Genomic DNA, 21,481 nt, shown 5'->3' with positions numbered 1-21,481 from the left:
CCTCCAGCCGCCTGTTTTCATACAAGCTCTGGGACCCCGAGGACCTCTGGGACAACCGCTTCTGCTTCCAATCCGGCGCGGCGGGGGCAGCACGGGGACAGCGCGGCGACAGCACCGGGCGCGGCGGCGGCACCGGCCCCGCTCGCGCCGCAGGCCCCGCCCCCGGCCGACCAAAACATTGACACGTGCGCCTGGCTCCCCCATCAGGTGACGCGCCTGCCGGTGACGCCACAGCCCCCTTCCGCCAATGGAGAAAGGCGCTGCCGGGTAGCAACAAGCGGCGCGGCCAATCAGCGGGGCGGGGGGAGGGCAGCCCCATGTTACTTCCGTCAATAGCCCCGCAGCCCGGGCTGAGCTGCGGGGAGTGAAGCTGCTGCTGCTGCCGCCGCCGTCGGGAGGTGAGGGCCCGGCCCGGCCCGGCCCGGCCCGGCCCGGCCCGGCCCGGCCCGGGGAGGGGAGGGGGGCGGGGCGAGCGAGCGAGCGGAGGGGGGCGAGCGAGCGATGGATGGATGGATGGATGGGGGTCCCGGTGTACCAATGAGACCTGTAGGGGTGCTGGGACTGTGTGTGAGGCCCACGGGCCCGGGGATTTGGGACTGAGCGCGGACAGAAAGGGCGGGTATGACTTGAGGGGTTTGGGGCTGGGTCTTAGGGGTGTGTGGAGCCCCTTGGGATAAGATGTTAGGGTCAGGATGGGGAGAACAAGTCTTATGAGGAGCGGCTGAGGGAACTGGGGTTGTTTAGCCTGGAGAAAAGGAGGCTCAGGGGAGACCTTATTGCTCTCTACAACTACCTGAAAGGAGGTTGTAGCAAGGAGGGTGTAAGTCTCTTCTCCCAGGTAACAAGTGATAGGACAAGAGGAAATGCCCTCAAGTTGTGCCAGAGGAGGTTTAGATTGGATATTAGGAAAAATTTCTTCCCCAAAAGTGTGTTGAGCATTGGAACAGGCTGCCCCAGGAAGTGGTGGAATGACCATCCCTGGAGGTATTTAAAAGATGTGTAGATGTGGTGCTTAGGGACATGGTTTAGTGGTGGACTTGGCAGTGCTAGGTTAATGGTTGGACTCGATGATGTTAAAGGTCCTTTCCACAGAAATGATTCTATGGTTCTATGACTCTGGGGAAGAGGCTGGGAATGAGGGGCAGCATGGCAGAGGGGGCTGCAGGGAGGTGTCTGGAGCCTGCCTGGAGGAGTGGGGTGTAGGGATATCAGTAGGCTGCATGAGGGTGGGAGAATTGGGAGAAGCAAGGGCTGGGACAGCAGCAGGCTGGAGGGCAGAAGCCTGGGGTAGGCAGCTCTGTTGGAGAGGAGGAGCATTTGTGCCTGTTGGGAACTGAGAAGTGGATGCACTGAAATAGGTGTATGGGTAAATAAAAATCAGAGTAGGGGTGGGCAAGACAAAAGATGAGGAGTTGATGAATCATGGTCTTGTGCAAGTTTGAGACTTTGAGACTGTCATTTGATATGAAAAAACATGGGGTGTGATGAAGTCTGTAAGCAGACTCTGACCTGTGAGTCACAGAGGTTGACTGGGCTAGCTCCTCGAAGAAGGTAGTCTGGAAGTCATTTGCCTGTAGTGAGAGTGTAAAGGAGCAGTTTCTGTTGAAAGTTGAGCCGCTGAAAAGATTTTGTTAGTATGCCAGGTTGGATGGGACTTTGAGCAACCTGGTCTAGTGAAAGGTGTCCCTGCCCATGGTGGTGGGGTTGGAACTAGATGATCTTTAAGGTCCCTTCCAACCCAAACCATTCTATGCTAAAGGAAGGGATGGGTGTGCTGGAAACAGGAGAACCTTGCCTGTTCCCATTGTGTTGGCAACAGTCTTGCTACTGAATAACAAGAGTGGTTTGGATCATAATGATATGTTCTTAAGTATAGGAATACATAGACAGAAGAGATCTCCAGTACAGTGGCAGAGTAGTAGGGTGACTTGCTGCAATTATGAATGGCTTTGCAGTGATGTTTGCTCATGTGGTGAGGTATCTACCTCACGGAAAGCTGAACTCCCTTACAAGTGCAAGGATGGCTAGAGCAGTTACTGTAATCTCAAAGTGTACTAAGCTGGCATACGCAGCCCTCCTCTTCTGTGCTTCTTTCTTGTGGTTCTTGTTTTCCCAGTCCTTCCCCCGCCCCGCCCCCCCCCCCCCGCCCCGAGGAAAAGATGTGTGGTGCAAAGTGAAGAACTCTTGTTCTTATTTGGCTTTAGGAATAAGTTAAATGCAATCAACGTCTTTCCCTAGACCCCTGTTGTTAGATAATGACCACGTTGCTTTCTAAGTCCTTTTGAGCATTAAAGAACGCTGGCCTGCTGCATTTTCCCCAAAATCCAAGTCTGGGGAGCTCATCTTTTGTTGTGGTGAAAGCTTTAACAAGTAAACAGTTGCTTGCTATTGCTGAAGATCTGCTCCATAAAGTATGCAGGAACACTGGAGAGCAAGGTCTGGTCTGAAAGCCACAGGGATGCTTTAGTGCAATGGGGAAGCAAAGTTTGACTGCAAAAGCATGAATCTTTATACCAGTCTGGGCAGACATACTCTGTGATCACTTCTCATATGAGAGATATGCATTGGAGAGATATTTGTGATACACTGCAACTTTTTAAAATCTGGTCAATTACTTCTGAACAATAATCAAATCTACACTTCAGTCCTACAGGAAGTGGGAAGCAATGGATTTAATTTTATTTCTGGTCATAAATACACTGTTACTGGAAGGATACGTCTACATTTCTGATTCCATGAGCTACAACTTTTCAGCATGGGGACAGGTCATTTTGTGCAATTGCTGCTGATGGATGCACTCTTAGCTTGTGCAATAGTGAAACTATGTCTTGGATGGAGAATATCTGTTTTTTTTGAAAAAAAAAAAAAAAATTAGGTCAGCATGTACTAACCTCACAGAATTACTGACTTTTTGTGATCTTTCACAAATCTTTAATTTTAAAGAAGTTAAAGTAATCTGTTATTTTTCTAATAGCTTTTTATTTTCTTCTCTTAGAAAGATAATGCGTTGAATATATCATACATAGAGAGCAATCGTTCATGTCTCTATGAGCTTTTTCTCTTAAGTATGGTTTTCCAGGATTTTGGGAGCAGACACTTCCTGGTACCATTATTATTATTATTTTGAAAACACTTAATGTAATTTTTTGGAGGAGGGATGACAGAACATTTGTTTTGTGTTGAAACCTTGCAACGGAAGACCATCACTTTTCAGGTTGTAAAGATCTGGAAAGTAGTCTGGTTTAGAGCATGTAACTATTGAAGGATGTCATTTGAAGTGCCAGTACAGCTCCCTAGGAGGGAAGTTATACATAGCATTTACATGGGTGGCCTGATACCTTGAAACCCCTGAGATTTTTTTTCCAAAGTTTAAGAATTTACAAAGCATACTAAGCATCCTATTCTGTAAATTATGATTAGCTTTGGACTTCAGCTACTTCCATCCACTTGAACAAAATACTGCGTGTTTTCTTGTATTGTTTTCAGGAAGCTTTTTCTTCTTCATAATTTTTTTTTTGTAACTTGTCCTGTTAACTTCCAACAATACATGTTCACACCTTGCTGCAAGTATGTGGTCTCATTTTTTTTCACTTCCTTTTCCTAGCAATTATTTATCAATGTAAGTATTCTTGAAATATTTTGAATCTTTTTTTCGAGCTATCCCATTCAGCCTATAATGTTATCTGTGGTCCTGAATTCTCTTTCCCTAGATTTTAATTTTTGAGTAATGATATGCACCTACAATAGTGTTTTAATTTTAGATCAGAGCTGCTGACCAGGAATAGATTGTGAGCTCTCTGTCTCTAGATATGGTTCAAAAACTTTTATTTTATTTAAGATGATGTTTTTGACTTGCTGTGTACTGTTTTCTGAGTCTCTTTCAGTGATTTAACAAATTTTCAGGTAAATTCTGCTTATCTTGGCAGGAGTAAAAATACTTTAACCTCCGTTATTCTGAAATGCACTCGTGAGCACCAACTACTTAAACAGTTGTATCATAAAGACAGGAGCCCTTAATTTCACTCAAAATGAGGGAGTTCTAAACAACTTGGAAAAAAAAAAGTATGTTATGGGTCATATAACTCCTAGGAAGCAGTCAGAAGATTGGAAAGCAGATAGGCATGAATAGAGTTTGTGGTGGCTGGGGGAAAGGATGTGGTAAATTTTGGAAAAGATTCCTGTTAGATGCAGAGGAAGGCTGAGGATTTTAGTCAATGCTGAGGGCTAGACAATGCGCTTTGTTTTGTGTGGTGTGCGTTTTTTTTAATAAAAAAAAAAATACTGGCTCACTCAACTGGTATTTTTTCAGAGTTTTTATGCATCTGTGCCTTCTCCTGTTCTAACTAGTGTATTGGGCAGGTGCTGATCAAGAGTGCAAATGGATAAATAAATTCATAGTGGTGTTTGACTGAGTGGCCTAATGCTTTTTCAAGTTGAAAAAATATTAGAAAATGCACTTGTTAGGAATAAAGCTGTTGGTGTTATATTAACATACATTTCAAATATGATAATGCTGTTTTCCCTGTGTAGCTTGCATGTGAAATCTGTAGTTAAAATAAGGAGCAACATGTATGCATGATGAATAGGAAGAAGAGGGCAAAAGCTAGCAAGGTCAGAGTCGTCAAAGTGTAGAAAACCGCTTTGTTCAAATTCTTACTTAATGTGTCAGAAGTGAATCTCCCTTTTGAAAAAGGGTGGCAGAACACTGTTTGAATGATATACCTGTGATGACTTGCACCTGTTTATAGGAATTTCAGGAGACAAGTCACAACTGACTTTATGTTGCTATCTCTATTTGTCCTGGTATCCAGTTAATAGCCTACTGTGGGAGGTGACCCTTGACAACAACTGAAAAAGTATTTGGGAAAATGAAAATTCCTTTACTGAAACATCACTGTACAGTGTAGCACAAACTCAGTATTTCTAAGTCTTAGAACGAAATAAAAGGAGCAACACTGATTTTGTGGCCTGTCAAACTCTTTATTAGTCAGGTCTCAAAATCAGTAATCTGTTTGATCATGGTGGAGCAGATTACATAGGATACAATTTTGCTTATTTTGGTATCACCCCTTTCCTGGACTATGATGATTTTTCTCCTTGTTCTCTAAAGAACTAGGAAACCTAATTTGATCTAATAAATGCTGAAAGACAAGAAGAATGAGGTTACAGAATCAAAAATGTACTTAAGAAACCTCTGAATCTGTTTCTTAAAAGGATGCTCTACAGAGAACTTTCTTTCGTCAAGGTAATCATAATTTTTTAAGGTTAAAGAGAAAACTGAACTAATGATGAGGACTTTTGCAGCTTTTCTTAATTATTAACTAATACACAAACAATCTTGCTGTTTATAGAGAAACCATGCCATTTTTGGGTCAAGACTGGAGATCCCCTGGATGGAGATGGGTTAAAACAGAAGATGGATGGAAACGATGTGAAGCCTTCAGTCCTGCACTTGAGGGTGGGAATAATCAGCTGAATGATATCAGTCACACTGTGTAAGTAAAAAAAAAAAAAAAGTGATTCTACATGAGTTAATAGCAGGTGGGAAGGCAAAGATTGACTTAATTTCCATTCAGACTGCCAGTGTCTGTGGTAGATGATGTCATCAGCATATACCAGAAGCACACAAATGCAGCTGTGTGTGTTGTTTAGTTAGGCAGACGGGAGACCCCTGTGGAGATTGTCTGTCTTTTGTCACTGCTTTGTGAGTTGCTTGTTTTAGGTAGACAGATCCCATCTTATGGTTTATGTCTTTAAAAATAAAAAAAAACCTTTAAAAATCTGACCAAACAACCTGTCAAGTACTATTTAAAGATAAGTGATACTTATAAACTGCAAGTGCAAGAGGCATATTGAAATGTTACCTGGAAGTGAATGAAGACTTTCTGTTGACTGGGTGTTGGATTAGGACTGTTTATGACAATCATATATCGCTTTTGCTCCAAATACACAATTAATGGTAGCTTTATGGTAATACTCTAACACAATATGTGACTGTGTGTGCTCCTGTAGAACAGGTGATAAAGATATTAGTTAAATAAAGTAATACTTGTGGTAGGTGCCCACAGACTGCTGTGATACAGACAGCTTTGTCCAGACAAATGTCTATTTGGTTTCTCCACAAAGAAGTAATTCTCAGGGATAGCATTCTTGGTCATAAATTCCAGCATAATATGCTCATGAGAAAAGGGAACATTCAGTGGTTTGTTGTTAGTCCAGTAAATGATGCAGTAACTGATCTGATATAGAGGGAATTTACTGCCAAGCTAGGACTCGCTGTACTCGTACACCTGTGTTTTCTAAATTTGTGAAATAAACTTCGAGAGTTATCAAGCAGTGAAGAATTATTACACAGAATCACAGAATGTTAGGGATTGGAAGGGACCTCGAAAGATCATCTAGTCCAATCCCCCTGCCGGGGCAGGATTGCCTAGACCATATCACACAGGAACACGTCCAGGCGGGTTTTGAATGTCTCCAGAGAAGGAGACTCCACAACCTCTCTGGGCAGCCTGTTCCAGTGTTCGGTCACCCTCAACGTAAAGAAGTTTTTCCTCCTATTTATGTGGAACCTCCTGTGTTCCAGCTTGCACCCATTGCCCCTTGTCCTGTCAAGGGATGTCACTGAGAAGAGCCTGGCTCCATCCTCATGACACTTGCCCTTTACATATTTATAAACATTAATGAGGTCACCCCTCAGTCTCCTCTTCTCTAAGCTAAAGAGACCCAGCTCCCTCAGCCTCTCCTCATAAGGGAGATGTTCCACTCCCTTAATCATCTTTGTGGCTCTGCGCTGGACTCTCTCTAGAAGTTCCCTGTCCTTCTTGAACTGAGGGGCCCAGAACTGGACACAATATTCCTGATGCGGCCTCACCAGGGCAGAGTAGAGGGGGAGGAGAACCTCTCTAGACCTGCTGACCACACCCCTTCTAATACACCCCAGGATGCCATTGGCCGCCTTGGCCACAAGGGCACACTGCTGGCTCATGGTCATCCTGTTGTCCACTAGGACCCCCAGGTCCCTTTCCCCTATTATTAAGCTTATCTTGACCTACTGTTTTCTTCATGCCTTTTTTCTTTTTGTGTTCATCTGTAACTGGTCTTATTTGGGCTGCTTTTTCCACACAGTCCGGCCACTGTGGATACAAAAGACCGCCTGTCTGGAAAAGTGTTCAGTAAGCCTCCAGCACAGAAGTTGCCTTAAATATTTTTGAAAAAATCTTTTCTTCCCTCTTTCATATATTTTTAATAATACAGTTAGCAAATGTAAGGAAATCTAATTTAATTTTGATAGCTATTTGCACAGTTACTAAGTAATTATATCTTGTAGGTTGCTTTAATGAATATTATTTGGCAAGTATGGCATAAATGATCATTGTCTTTGTGAATATTATTAAGAATTTTGCTCTTCTGATCCTAATTATGTATATCTTTTCTCCAGAGAGCAAGGTGAGGTATTCTTGTTGCTTCTTCAAGCAAAAATACTAGATTTTTTTTTTTCCTTACTCTTGAAAGAACTTAAAATTGAACTCCTCTGGAGTTGTCTTGCTAGAAACAGATTTAAATCAACTGTGTTTTTGGAAAGATACGAGCATTAAAGTTCATGACTAAAATAGGTACATTAATGTGAAGGGACTGGCTAGGAAATGCTCTGGGGGGGAAAAAGTTTTCATGAAATCTGAGGTGTTTCATGATTTGGGTTTCTTAGGCTAGCTTGCCAGTTTGTCAGAATCCCAAACTCAGGGACCAACATAGTGTACAGCAGATGCCTTCATCTGTAGTGATTCCCCAGTTCCCCATCTTCACCTTACACATCTCCTTCTTAGCAAAGCCAAACCACACCATATTCTGTAGCCCTGTGGTTTTTTTTTTTTTAGTTCTGCTTCTGTCTCTGGTTAAAAATGTATATTGTCCAAACTTAGACTACAGAATTCAAGTTGGTACTTCTTGGCAAAGTAGCACTACTTGGGAGTAATTTCACTACACCTTGAACTTTGGATCTATGAGTTAACCTTTGCTGCTAAACAGCAATGTCTATTTTTACAATATTATAGAACAATTCAGGGTGGAAAGGACCTATGGGAGTCATCTGGTCCAAACATGTACGCAAAGCAGGGCCGGCTGAGGTTGGGCTGTATAGGGCCTTGCCTGCTTGAGCTTTGTGCATTTCCAAGAATGGAAATTCCTCTCTGGGTTCCTGTTCAAAGTTCTGTTATCCTCACTGATTTTTTTTGTTTGTTTGTTCCCTCTCCCCCACCAAAATCTAATAAGAATTTCTCTTATCACAGATTGCGTCCATTACCACTTGACTTATTACTGCCCACCTCCTCTAACCTTACAGTCTAGCTCTATCTTTATTTATACTCTCATATTAGATATTGACAGTAATCGAATTTCCCTCCACCACCACCTCTTAACGCTGAACAAGCTCAGTTCTCTTACCCTCATGCATCTTACGCTCCAGTACCTGATCACCTCAGCAACTCCCCACTGGACTTGTTTCAGTATGCCAATGTCTTTATTGTACTGGGGAGCCCCAAACTACGCACAGTACTCCAGATGCAGTTTCTCATGCCAAATAAAGGGGGATGATTACTTCTTTCAGCCTGCAGGGTACACTCTTCCTAACTCAACCCAGGGTGCAGTTGGCTTTATACAACACAAGGGCACACTGCTGACCTACGATCAGCTTGTTATCTGCAAGACACCTGGTTCCTTTTCGGCAAAGCTGCCTCCTGTCCAGTCTGTACCCAGCATATACCCAGGCATGGGGTTCTTCTATCCCATGTGCAGGGTTTCGTCTTGAAATACAGCAGTGTATTGCATCTTACTGGCTGGGTTTCAGTATCATCTTAAGCTGTTTGGAAACCGTTATCTGTGTATATTGAATAGGCAGCTCAGCTTAGGTTATCTGTTAACGTGATGTTGAACTGAGTAAGAATGATGCTTGATTAAATGATTCCTTCCTTATGGAAGAAGCATAGTAAGCAATACATAAGTACTTACTTGTCTCTTTTTAAACTGCCCTATGAATTGGGATGATGGTATCTGCCAGTTTAGCTGTCGTAACAGGTTTTTATTTATTTTCACCCATTAAATTAAATAATTTTTTTCACCAAAATATTCTGTAGAAATCTATGCTAAAGGTAGTACTTGAGTATTATATTCCAGGGAGCAGTTAGGGCAGTTTTCCTTTAAAAAGAAATAAAGTCAAGCTATAGTTGACTGAAATTCTCTTTACTATTGCTTGTATTCTCTTCTATGAGAGAAAGTATGGATAGAGTTTCTTGCCAAGTTTTGTATTTTATCAATTACAAATACTTTCTCTTTAGAAATTAAAAAGATCTACTCACAAACAGATTCAGAAATAAACCTTCAAGACATGTAAATAACTTACATAAATTGAAGAATAATATGTTTTTATTAAAATTAACTTTTTACCTTATTCAATTAGTCATCCAGTGCCTTGGTGAATCCAGTTGATGAATTAGTCAAAAACAGTGGACCTAATGATAACCATGCTTTAACAAATGTAATCACTTGTGCAGGAACGATTTAAATTATTTGGAATAATGCCTGAATAGTTGCAATTTAAATTAGTTCAATTTATGGAAACTGGGATGGAAATAATGAGGCCCTCAGTTCTTACTTATTTGGATAATTAATATTATTATGTAAGTGAAGAGTACCTTGTAGTCAAGGTATACAGTAGCTGGAAATGTAGTTGAGGCAGTGCTATTTCAAGCTCTGTGGGCTGAATGCTGGCCATGACTAACAGCAATTTGTACCTATACAGTCTAGCACGGATAGATAATATTTCCAGTGCCATGGCACTGTGTCCTTGAAGCTTGGTGGCTAGAGAGAACAGCACTGCCTTCCAGAATTGTATGTAAATACCTCTCAATAGCCTGCAGCTTAGGAGTAAAGCTGTCTTATGCTTTCCTTTTGAGGTAAAAGAAAGAGAGAATCGGACTAATAAGATTTTCATGATGGTGATATTCCATTTTTTGTGTGTTAGGCTCATATGAACTCCTTGGGCTGGCAGGGTAGTCATTTGAGTCTCTGGTGTCTCTTGTTTACTTCTGTAAGTGAGATACGGTGTTCACAAAAGTGTTTTTGCCACTGGATGGAAGTCCTTGGGTTTGAATCTAGTCTTAGATAATTTTGGCGTTTGACAAATATATTGTAACATTATTTGGTGCAGGCACTTACCTCAGGATTTTCCAGGCGTGGTCAAGCTGTAAATGGCTTTTAGTCTCTTCTAAAACACTTAGGGTGTCTCTGTAGGTAATTGCATGACTTGAGGGCATTCCTTCCTCCTCGAGAAAAGAAGCAGGAGGACGAGGAAGAATAGCTGACAGTGCTATCTGAACTCCAAGTTTTCCAGCGTTTTAAGTGTCATACCCAGGAGGTTATTTAAATGCTGTTATAAAATTACTTTTTTGAAAAAGCTGAAATTCTTGCATGCTCTACATAGGGTATTGTAGTTCTAAGGATACCAGGTACTTCACTTCTAGAAGCTTTAGAGTAATTTTTTCTGAAATGCATCATCAAGAAAGTAAGAATAGCTGTCAATTGTCAGTATTATGTATGTATTTAAATCCTCCCAGGTGCACTCAGATGTCATGTGCAGTATTATTGTAAAAGCATTAAATTTAGGCTTCTGTTACACCATGTGGCACATGCAGCACTTGATTCATTTTCTTGTATCTTAGCTTGGTGTTTGGGAGGGACAGGGTTTGCTTTTGGAAATGGTGGAGCAGTTTTGTTACTCATCAACCAGCTTTCCAGATTTCTGGAAGGAGGCTAACAGTCGCTGGGGAAGTGCCTGTGTTTCTGTCCCATTCTTGTGATGTCTCCAAGACCCTTGATTTCATTCTCAGTAAGAGACTTAAAGTTTATTAAGAAGAATAGTGATGGTTACAGATAAGTAGGGAAAGATTCCCCACGTAAAGTGGGACAGAACATGAGGAAATAAAGCCTCATATGAGAAGGTCCTCAGAGATAACAGTCGAATTTATCTTTTCTCTAAAATGACATGAAGAATTCCAGGAATGTCACAGGTGAATTTGAATGTCAGAAAAAGGTGTTTGAAATAACCCTCTTCATCTTCGCAGTTCCTTCTGTTAATTGACTGTCCTTCAGCTGCCTTCGTTGTTTATATGATGTTTGAGGAAGTGTATATTACTGGGGGGCAAGGACGGGCTTTAAATCACTTCAGGTATGTTACTGGTCTAAATTGCTTTCTAGGGACACTTCCTCTCCAGGAACAAAAGAAGGAATCGTGCCAGATTAACCTTCCTCTTCTAAAGCAGGCCTTCAGGAATGCCAACTCCACTTCTCTCGTCATTGCTCTGGATCATTGGGAACAAGCATGTTGCTGTTCTGCCTGAATTACATTGCAGAGTATCAGGCCGTATCGGTCTAGCCTTGTATCTGTTGTTAGGATGATAAAGCTAGGTCTGGGAGCTTTGGGCTCTATTTCTGATTCTGTAGCAGCTTTTCTAATTCTGCAGTAACTTCTTACATGTTGTGGTGATGCAGTCAATATGCTAAAACATAATTAAATGAATGATTTTAGTGAGTTTAAAGAGAGATTTCCTTTATGATAGTTTTGGGGAAAAAAACCTGATGGATGGGACTGTTACATCATTAAAGTAACTTGTCAGTGTTGATGTTCTCCTTCTGTCAGTTACCAGTTCCTGTTCTCCAAACTCTTTTGCTGTTTAACCAGATACGATATTTGGCAATATTGCATAGAATATTGAAATTGTTGTGTCTTTATGCTCTGCTTTAAAAGTGGTAGGTCATAAACTAAGGCCCTCGCCTTGGATTGAGCACTATCTGAATGCAGAGGTATGTTAGCTTTTTCAGGATTTAAACCAAAGATGAAAACAACTTTCTACTTCTGAGTCTTCTCAACTTGCGTGTCTTTAAGCTGAGCTCGCATTTACTGATTAGAGCAATTAAAAAACCAAAACTTTTTTACAAAGTTGTTTAGTCATCCTCCTTTACAGATGGTTCAAGCTGAAAATTTTAACTGTATAAACTAGTAGCAATAAACTATTGTAATTTGATTTTTGCAACTTAATGCCCAAGTACAGGTTATATTTTAATAGACTGGTATGCTTCAGTTTTACAGTGTTCAACTGTTGCTGGTGCAATTTGAAGTTCAAACTGACATTGATAGATTCATCTGGCATATTCAGATTAAAAATAGTAATGAATGGGAAGGGTTTTGTATACAACTTTCTTGTCGAAGAGTAATAATGGAGAAATAAAACAGTCCTACAGTTAAGCTTCACTACCACATATCCTTAGTTGTTCTGCTTATCTGTGCAAGACTGTGGCCTTATCTTCCTTCTCTGTGCTACAAAAATGAACCCCCATTCTTATCTGTATTGCTGTTCCTTAAAATTATCTGCAAAAATGGAAAGCAAAACCCTATGAAACTGTGTAGACTTTATGTAGCACAGGCAGTTTTTTAATGTATATGAATTTTAGAAAGGTTAGTTTATCCAACAAAACTTCTTGAATAGTTTCTTTATATATTTTTATATATATCTATACTCACACTATCTATATATCCACTATATATATGATTATTCAATACAGTCCTCAGTGTTAGGTTACAGAGTTAACTGTCAGAAGGCACATAGGTATAGTTGATCCTCTCTGGGAGAGAAGAGGGTAGACCACATGGTTCTTGATGCCCTACAAGTCATTGGTAAAACAGTATTGTGACACAAATTCTGTACAGTGTTGTGAATCAGGCATTTATTAAAAGAACTTATTTGCCCTAAAGTTGACAGTAGTAAGAGATGTCTGTCTTTGCTGGCTTTCTGCCTATGTGGGGATGTGCAGTAATTCTGCACTGACTTTTACTTGGGTGCACAGTTTTTTCAAGGCTTGGTCCATTTCAAATAATGAATTTTTGTACACTAGAGCTTTGCAGACAGCCAGTTGTCCAGCTAGTACTGTCTCCTTGGTAGTCCTTCCTAAATGTCAGTAATGACTTAAAAAGATACCTGTTAGGAAGATACTTTTGTGTATTTTATCACTTTGACACAAAATTCAACCCCACTGGGAAGAAAAGAGCAAGACAGCTTCTCTCTTAAGATATATGTTGCTATAGACCATCAGGTAGAAGAACATCATTAAAAGTACGATTATGTATTTCCAGCTGGCAGACTTAAATGCCGAAAATTATAAGCTGTATGCATCTTAAATATTTAATGACTGCTGTTCTAATTGGATGTGTTTATTTCAGCATCTTAACTGGTGATGATGAAGATGAAGAAATATACAGTACTGAAGATTGTGAGTTTGCAGCCAAGAAAAGGAAAAAAGATCATTGTAGGAATAACACAGATTCGCAATGTAAGGCTGGGTTTTTTCATTTATTTTAGAAAACTCTCCTAGGTTCAGCAAAATTTTATAATAGCCATTCATGTATATTCATCTATAGAATAGCCTTCTGAGTTATGTTTACTTCTGTATTGGCAATGAATTTTGGTGTCAGAAGTGATACACCTTAATTGAACTGTGGCATTGATCATCTGTTGTGTGATGTTCAAAGATCCAAAGGTAATTCATTTAAGAATAGTAATTCCTGAATAATGTCTTCTGATACTAACCACTGTTTTGTTTTGTGGGCTAGTTTTAGATTAAATTCTTCTGGATGCTCATGGAAGCTTCTGCTTACCAAAGGAGCTGTTTTGTTTTTGCCTAATTCAAATTCTGATTAGTGCTACGGCTCTAGAATCAGCTCATAAATAAATATATTTTGTCATAATACCTGTAGCTCTTGGTAAAGACTTTATCAGTATTGAATTTCTTGAAAATAGTCTTTTTTAAAAATTAAAATATTAAAGCTGGTTTTGTCAGTTCTCTTTTTTAAAAGATCACCTCTACTTTAGACTGCAAATGTGTATGACAGCAAGTAAACTTATTGATGTAGAGAATTTCGTAGAGTAGGTAAAAAAAGGTAAGTTGATAAGCAACTTCTTGGCATTTCTAATGCTTTAATCTTGAAATTATCTCCATTATTTGTATATTCCCAAAATCGTAACAGAGATGGTCTTGCAGGAAGTTGTGAGCTTCCTCAGGCTTGTCTGGGCAGAAAGTATTTCAAAATATTCAAGTGGCTATATGTAAAAGCACGCTTCCATTTGATGACATACCAGACTTCTGAAAGCTGAAGGTCTGCCTAGTTGCCTTTATTAGTCTTGTGTAGTAGACTTCCCTGCAGCATTCTGCAACTAGTTGAACCAAGTGGATGCAGAGCAGGCACCTTTACAGAAGAAAGATTAGAGGGGTGGAGTATTCAGGACCAAAAAGCTTGCTCGTTTCTGTACTTTCCTGTGTTAAATGCTAAGGAGCTTGTTGGATTAAAAAAGATCAGGGGTTTTGTAGGAGAAATTGACTGTTGTTGGTCCACAGTTGACAAAAGTTGTGCCACATCTGCCAGTTGTGTGCCAACTCTTGTGTTTGATGTACAAAATTATTTAACTTTTCCTTTTTACTTTGACTTACATAACCTGAAAATTTGTAGTTATCCTTTTCAGCCTTTATAAACCTCCTTCATTAAAACTGTTCTACCATCGCTCCTATCTTATGAAGCATTTTGTTGAGGATGGTCTGTTTTGCTCAATTTGTTTCTAGAAGGCATTACCTAAAGTGGAAGCCTAAAAATGCTTATATTTTATTTTAGGTTTTTATCGTGAGAAGTGGATTTATGTTCATAAGGAAAGCACCAGGGAAGTAAGTCCTGCATGCTGTGGGTCAATTCCTACAATCTTTCTGCTTCTTAATTGACAAATAGTATATTAGAAAAAAAATGTATTTGTGCTGTATCATCTTAAGGGTTATATTCAACTCTCTCTTCATTGGCAACAGTACACCTGTACGTGGTGAGGCAAAGGCAGCTAGCAAAGTGCCTTTTATGTGGGTCATTGTGGCAGAGATGTGGGAACGGAACTTGCAAGGATGGACGTAATAGTTCTCCACTGCTTCTCCAAGCCCATCTGTCTGTATCTGTATTGTGTGTCTTTGAAATAAAATTTAAAATATTTGCAGAACTAGAGTAATATCTCTAAAGAAAGTGTCTGCAGGCAGCTACCTGATGTTTTGCAATCTTGATGTAAATTTGAATATAAGTAAGTAAAACTTCAGTTTCAAACTTTGCAAAGAGGACCCTTGTATTCCACAAAGTCCAGAGGCTTTCAGCTTGGAATGCAAACTGTATCATGCAACTGTAAAGGGAACATGAAAGATCTTGAAATGACTTCCTGGAAAGCCAAGAGTTAAAATATATCCATTGTACATAGAGATAAACTGTCTTGAAGTTTTAGTTTCATTCCTGTGTTGATTCCTATGGTGATCTGGGATGGGTGGAACTTGGACACCCGTAAGTATGTCTTTCATTCACAGTAATGCCAGCCAAGAGGGAGGGAGGGAGGTGAGTGTGATGAGGTTCAACAAGAACAAGTGCCAGGTCTTACACTTCGGCCACAACAACCCCATGCAGCTCTACTGTCTGGGGGAAGAGTGGTTAGAAAGCGGCCCGGTGGAAAGAGACCTGGGGGTGCTGATCGACAGCCTGCTAAACATGAGCCAGCAGTGTGCCCAGGTGGCCAAGAAGGCCAATGGCATCCTGGCCTCTATTAGGAATAGTGTAGCCAGCTGGTCTAGGGAAGTGATCGTCCCTCTGTACTCAGCGCTGGTGAGGCTGCACCTTGAATACCGTGCCCAGTTCTGGGCCCCGCACTTCAAGAAAGATGTTGAGGTGTTGGAGCGAGTCCAGAGGAGGGCGACCAAGCTGGTGAAGGATCTGGAGGGTCTGACCTATAGGAACGGCTGAGGGAGCTGGGGTTGTTTAGCCTGGAGAAGAGGAGGCTCAGAGGTGACCTTATTGCAGTCTACAACTACCTGAAGGGAGGTTGTAGTGAAGTGGGAGTTGGCCTCTTCTCCCGGGCAACTAGTGATAGGACAAGAGGACACAGCCTCAAGCTTCAGCAGGGGAGGTTCAGGTTGGACATTAGGAAGAATTTCTTTTCGGAAAGGGTTATTAGACATTGGAATGGGCTGCCCAGGGAGGTGGTGGAGTCACCATCTCTGGATGTCTTTAAGAAAAGACTGGACATGGCACTTAGTGCCATGGTCTAGTTGACATGGTGGTGTCAGTGCAATGGTTGGACTCAATGATCCCAGAGGTCTCTTCCAACATGATTGATTCTGTGATTCTGTGTGACCCTTAGCCACAGAGGCGAAAGTTGGCTTTGCATTTTGGAGCTGAGAGAGATTATAAAGAGCACTGTACTTAGGAAGAGCATGCTGTTGAAGAGAGAGATTACATAGAGGAGACACTGGAAGACTTCACCTTGCAGGCCAGTGACACAGAGGCTGTCCTTCTACATCTGAAGGGTATTAAAAAGGCTTTCACCACATTCATAGCCTTCTTTCCCAGTTTTATCTTCATCTGTGATAGATGTAGTTAATTACATTGGTCTGCAAAAGTCTCAAGCATCCTCTTTCCCTTTGTGCCATCTTAAATTTAGGGTAAGAAGGAAGTGGGGACAACAGACTGTCACCAGTCATTATGGTGTTTTGAATGATAAGGTTGTTAAGCTGAGGCCAAAACACAAATTGCCTAAAAACACTCATTGCTGTCCTCAGTGGTACCCAGTGACAGGACAAGGGGCAATGGGCACAAACTGAAACCTGGGAAGTTCCATCTCAATATGAGGAGAAACTTCTTTACTTTGGGGGTGACAGAGCACTGGAACAGGCTGCCCAGGGAGGCTGTGGAGTCTCCTTCTCTGGAGATATTAAAAACCTGCCTGGACGTGACCTTGTGCAATGTGCTCTAGGGGAATCTGCTTTGGCAGGGGGTTGGACTAGATGATCTCCAGAGGTCCTTTCCAACCCCAACCATTCTGTGATTCTGTCCTTCATAACCTGTATGTTGGGATTTCTGTGTACTGGTGATGTGTGACAATTTGCTTGGGTTTCTTCTCCATTGAGAGAGTAGACAGAATATTTTGGTGTACCAGTTAGCTTATTCTTGTCACTGCTGTTGTCTTCTAATAATTGACCATTCACCTTTCCTGTTTGTTTTTTTTAAAAAAAAAAAACAAAAACAAACAAACCAACAAAACAAGGATGGTTAGAATTAATCACTGATCTTTTTCAAGTAATTCCTTGTATAAGTTCAAAAGCTTAAAGTAAAAAGTTAAAAGTGAAGTAGCAGAATGAAAAAGTATCAAGGAATAACCATACGAGAACCAAAAAATTCAGAGCACCAGTTTAAGGTAATCTAAAACATAATTCACAGAGGCTCTACTTTTCTACGGCTTGTAATCTTACTTGATTTCCAACTGGCTAAGTCTCGCAACTAGAAACTTTTTCTAAACTGGGTACTGCATTTCAGGGAGAATGACGAGAGCAGGAAGGTCTTGGTAAGAAGCATGTGAAACATGCTATGGGAGAGCACTGAAAATAAATAAAACTAAAACAAGCACAGGTATATAGCTGAAATGAAGTAGGAGATGCTCTTTGAGCAATTTTGTCATGATAGTACATTGGAAAAGGTAGAGCTGAAGCTTCATAGAAATGTGCTTCCAGCTGTTCAAGGGAGTTCTCATGTTAATGTATTTAAGCATGGCCTTTTGGTAACTGTTTACTCAGAGAACAGCCACAAATATTTAGATTTCAACAAAAGTTTTGTTCTCTGCAAGTGTTAATTCACTGCTACTAGCCAACCAAGTTGTACATACTGTGAAGTGTGCAGCACACTTGGATCTCAAGTGTTTTAAGTGGATGAGCAAGCAGCATGATCCTGAACTTAGTCATTAACTGATAGGTGGTAATTACCACCACTCTGCAGTGAATAGTTAACTGTCTCCTGTCCCACTGTGGTACATCCAGGGTAAGCTTTCATTGGGTTGCAAAAAGGAATGTTAGTTGTACTGCCATCTTTTCACAACCACATAATTCACTGAGGAAGTCTGTCTAGGAATGAACTTCAAATAACTATTTATACCCCCCTTCCCTGTGCTGATAAGCCATACTAGCACACTGCTCTGGAAGTATCTCGTTCACCTGTTGTGGGGTTTTTTTAGCCTCATTGTATTTGCTCCAAGGCTCCTGTGTGGCTTTGTGGCTTTAAATTTACTCAGCTTATGTGATCCCATGTAATTTTGGGCTGCCAATACCACCTTTAGTTCCACAACAGCCTCTGAAACTTCCACTTTCACCTTAAGACACTGGTGCAGAAGCACCAAAGGAAAATGCAGTTTCTCTTGGTCTTCGTAACTAAGAAAAATGGTGCCTAAATTTCTAGCACCCACAAAATAAATTCTAGATGTTGAGACCATTTGTCCTTCCAATCCCAGGAGAAAGTAGCTGTGTTCTTACCCTCAAATGTGAACATAAACTCGGTCAGTCGATGCTTATGGTTGTAAGTTCAGACTGCTGTACAAACAAGCTCTACCTTCTGCTGAGGCAAATGGGGAGCGTGATAGCCATGAGAGGGTACCAGCACTGTGTCCATGCAACAGTGGAGTAGGTTCCCAGCACACTCGGATAGCAGTGATTACAGATTGCATGATTAGTATGAATTTGAAGGCCTTGCTGTTGAGTGATATTGCATACGTATCTGTTGGTTCCAAATAGCATATCTGGTTTCATTTGTTCTAACAGAGATTAAATAAATCTTCAGTCCAGATACATTATAGTTTCAGGGAGCATGGTATACATAAGCATCAGTTGCATGGCAGAGTGCTTTTCTGAATATTTTCCTCCATTTCTTTGTTTCTTTCCATTTAAAGTGTGTTTATTCTTCTTCTCAGAGACATGGCTATTGCACTTTGGGAGAAGCTTTTAACCGCTTAGACTTTTCAAGTGCAATTCAGGACATCAGAAGGTTCAATTATGTGGTCAAAGTAAGCTCTTTATTTTATATCCATATTTTAAAAATGCATTTGCTGATGTGCCTATGTGTACAAAGGAAATAATTTTGCACTGAACAGCTGATGATTTGTGACTGTATAAATACCCTGTTCATATGTAATGTATACAGCATGAAGCAACTTTAAACTGAGTAATTTTTCTTTGGTGAAAACTCGTTATATTGCTCTATGAAAGCCTATAGCCTGAGGAGGATGGTGGTGGCCAGGATGCTGTGTATTTACAGGGAAACACTGATAGTAGTTTGAGTTGTTGTTCATCAGTCTGGGTAGTGAATGTTCTTTAAAGGCAAAATAATTACTATACAACCAAAAATAGCAGAGTGTACTACATCTTAAATATACTTTACTATGTTTTAAATATGCTTAAAATAGCAATTTCCAGAAGAATATTTAATGTGTAAATATTCTGCAGTTTCTGTTTCTTCTGCAGCTTCTTAACAGTTCTGTGATTCATTGCACTTTATTATTATTTTTATATATATGCATTTGCCTTCATTATCATCCCTTAAAACTCGAGGCTCTAGCTTTTTCAGTCTTCCTTTTTTTTTTGTCTTCCAGGAATGAGTTTTATTGCAAGTTGTCTCTTACAAATAATGTAGTGACATAAAGTTTATAGAAACACTTATCATATACTAATCCCATGATTCTTGGAAAGTCCCTTTCTCACTATGTTAGCTTCTCTGGGTCAGGTCTAGTCTTAAGCTGAGAATTAAGTGCATGGAACATGTAAGTTCTGGACAACAGCACTATCAGCCTGTTTTCCAAAACTACACAACTTGTACTTTAGGGAGCCACATTAAGGCATGACATAATTTCTTTGATGCCTAACCAGCTGCCCACTTGGAAATACCTGTTCTGGAAGGTACTGATCTTCCTCTAGCCCCAAGTTTTTTGTCATCTAACCAGAGGTAGTAAAGTGCTTGTCCCAACTCCTAGACAAGCTCAAAATGTGAGACATATCAGGACTCAGTTCGGTTCAGTGGTGAGGCTGTTCACAAATAATGTAGTGGTTGGAATGTATCCAGAGCTTGAAAAGACACAAATCAAAATTAAACAAACATACCAGGAGAACACCCTTACCACTAGGCAGTGGAGTATTTGGAGAGAAAACACATTCTACCCATCCTTGTGAAGCTGAGACAGTGTATTATACTTTCAGAAAAACAAAGAGATGTGGGACCAAAGGAAACAAAGCAAAAAGGATTGCTTCCAGGGTAGTGGTTAGGGTGCTTACCTGTTTTATTCCCCTTGCAGATTTTTTCATATATGTATGCATTGTGGTTTAGAACACTGCTTTTTAATTCTGTTTTGGGAGCAGAAACAAGAACCTTGATCTTTCCCAAGACTTTTCGGCCTCGAACAGTAGGAAGAAAAAAGAGCACCTAAAAATGATGAATCTTGTTATAAATGAGGTCAACGTTGAGTGCCTCACTTGGATGGTAAACAGGCAGGATGAATCCAGAACTAGAATTTTACATGTTTTTTTAGATGCTGCAGTGCCTAAGCCAGGTTGCTCAAAAGAGTTGATTGGAACAAAGTACAAAGTATAACGTAAGCACATTGACCATTTTTCCTTCTGTTTGCCAAAAAATATAACGTGGTTGGTTTAGTTAGCCAGGCTTAAGGTTGTTGAGAAAGGAGCAATACTTTAAAATTCAGAAATTTGGCTTTGTGATCCAGACTGTTACTGGAGTGATGGTAGACCCTAAGAAATTAGGGTGGATTTAGAATAGCAGGCAGACTTCCAAAATCCTTTTAACATTTTAGACTTTATTTGAAATTTTTAAAGTTTTAGAATTGTTTTCCAATTAAGTCTTCCCATCAGTTCCTCTGAGGTGATGGAGGCAAACTGACTTTTATCAACAGGTACAGAAAATGTACATCTAAGACCTTAAAAGTTACTGAGCTGCTAATAAATATGATCAATATGAATGCAGCTGCTCCTCATTCTGTAGCTGTGGAACTTGTTGACTTGAGAAACACTTGTGGTGTTGTATCTAATAAATTAAAACATCTGTGTGGATATCAGTAATATGTGAAGTTGCAGCAGATTTTTAAAAAGGATGTTTAATCTGCTCTATCAAGTTTTAAGCCAGTCTGCAACTGAGACCTAATGTTAGCAGGTCATCCCATACCCATCTGCTTTATACAAGTTCTCATTTACTTCCCTGAAGTTTCTAATGGTGGAGATGTTTTGTGTAGATATCATTTAATGCAGTGCAGCAGTTCCTATTTCTTCTCCTCTAAGAATTATTCTTAGTTATGCATGAACACAATGATGATTACTTTCATGTGTGGTGTTCTGCTTGTTGCATTTAAGATAGCAAGATATAAATCAATGACCTTTTTAAATACCAAGCCCTATTGCATAGCTCTTCTTCGTTTCCGGACCACCACGATGATCTGTTTTGATTCTCCAGCTAACTAAAATTCTCCTAGTTATTATTAAAAGTTAATATAGATGTCTGCCCAAGACTCTTTTAGGGTGGGCAGTGGGGGGAGGAGTTAGG

The 21,481-nt window shown here is 40.3% G+C and overlaps 1 protein-coding gene across 3 annotated transcripts in view; it reads left to right on the top strand.

The window, feature by feature from the left end:
* The first annotated feature begins 331 nt into the window (after positions 1-331).
* Positions 332-21,481, top strand: part of FBXO25 (F-box protein 25) — a 36,079-nt gene continuing 14,929 nt past the window's right edge. For 2 of the 3 annotated variants that reach the window (XM_068404299.1, XM_068404281.1), the window contains exons 1-5: positions 332-398; positions 5,352-5,495; positions 13,271-13,380; positions 14,714-14,763; positions 18,852-18,944. In XM_068404299.1, coding sequence (XP_068260400.1) covers positions 5,359-5,495; positions 13,271-13,380; positions 14,714-14,763; positions 18,852-18,944 — 390 coding nt within the window. In that variant the 5' untranslated portion in view covers positions 332-398; positions 5,352-5,358. Of the gene's footprint in view, positions 399-5,180; positions 5,246-5,351; positions 5,496-13,270; positions 13,381-14,713; positions 14,764-18,851; positions 18,945-21,481 lie in introns of those variants that run through there. The other variant, XM_068404289.1, reaches the window with a different exon arrangement.

The sequence above is a fragment of the Nyctibius grandis genome, chromosome 1 (assembly GCF_013368605.1).
Source record: "Nyctibius grandis isolate bNycGra1 chromosome 1, bNycGra1.pri, whole genome shotgun sequence".
NCBI classification, from domain to species: domain Eukaryota; kingdom Metazoa; phylum Chordata; class Aves; order Nyctibiiformes; family Nyctibiidae; genus Nyctibius; species Nyctibius grandis.
Note: the sequence above shows the minus strand (reverse complement) of the source record. Positions and strands in the feature narration are given on the sequence as shown.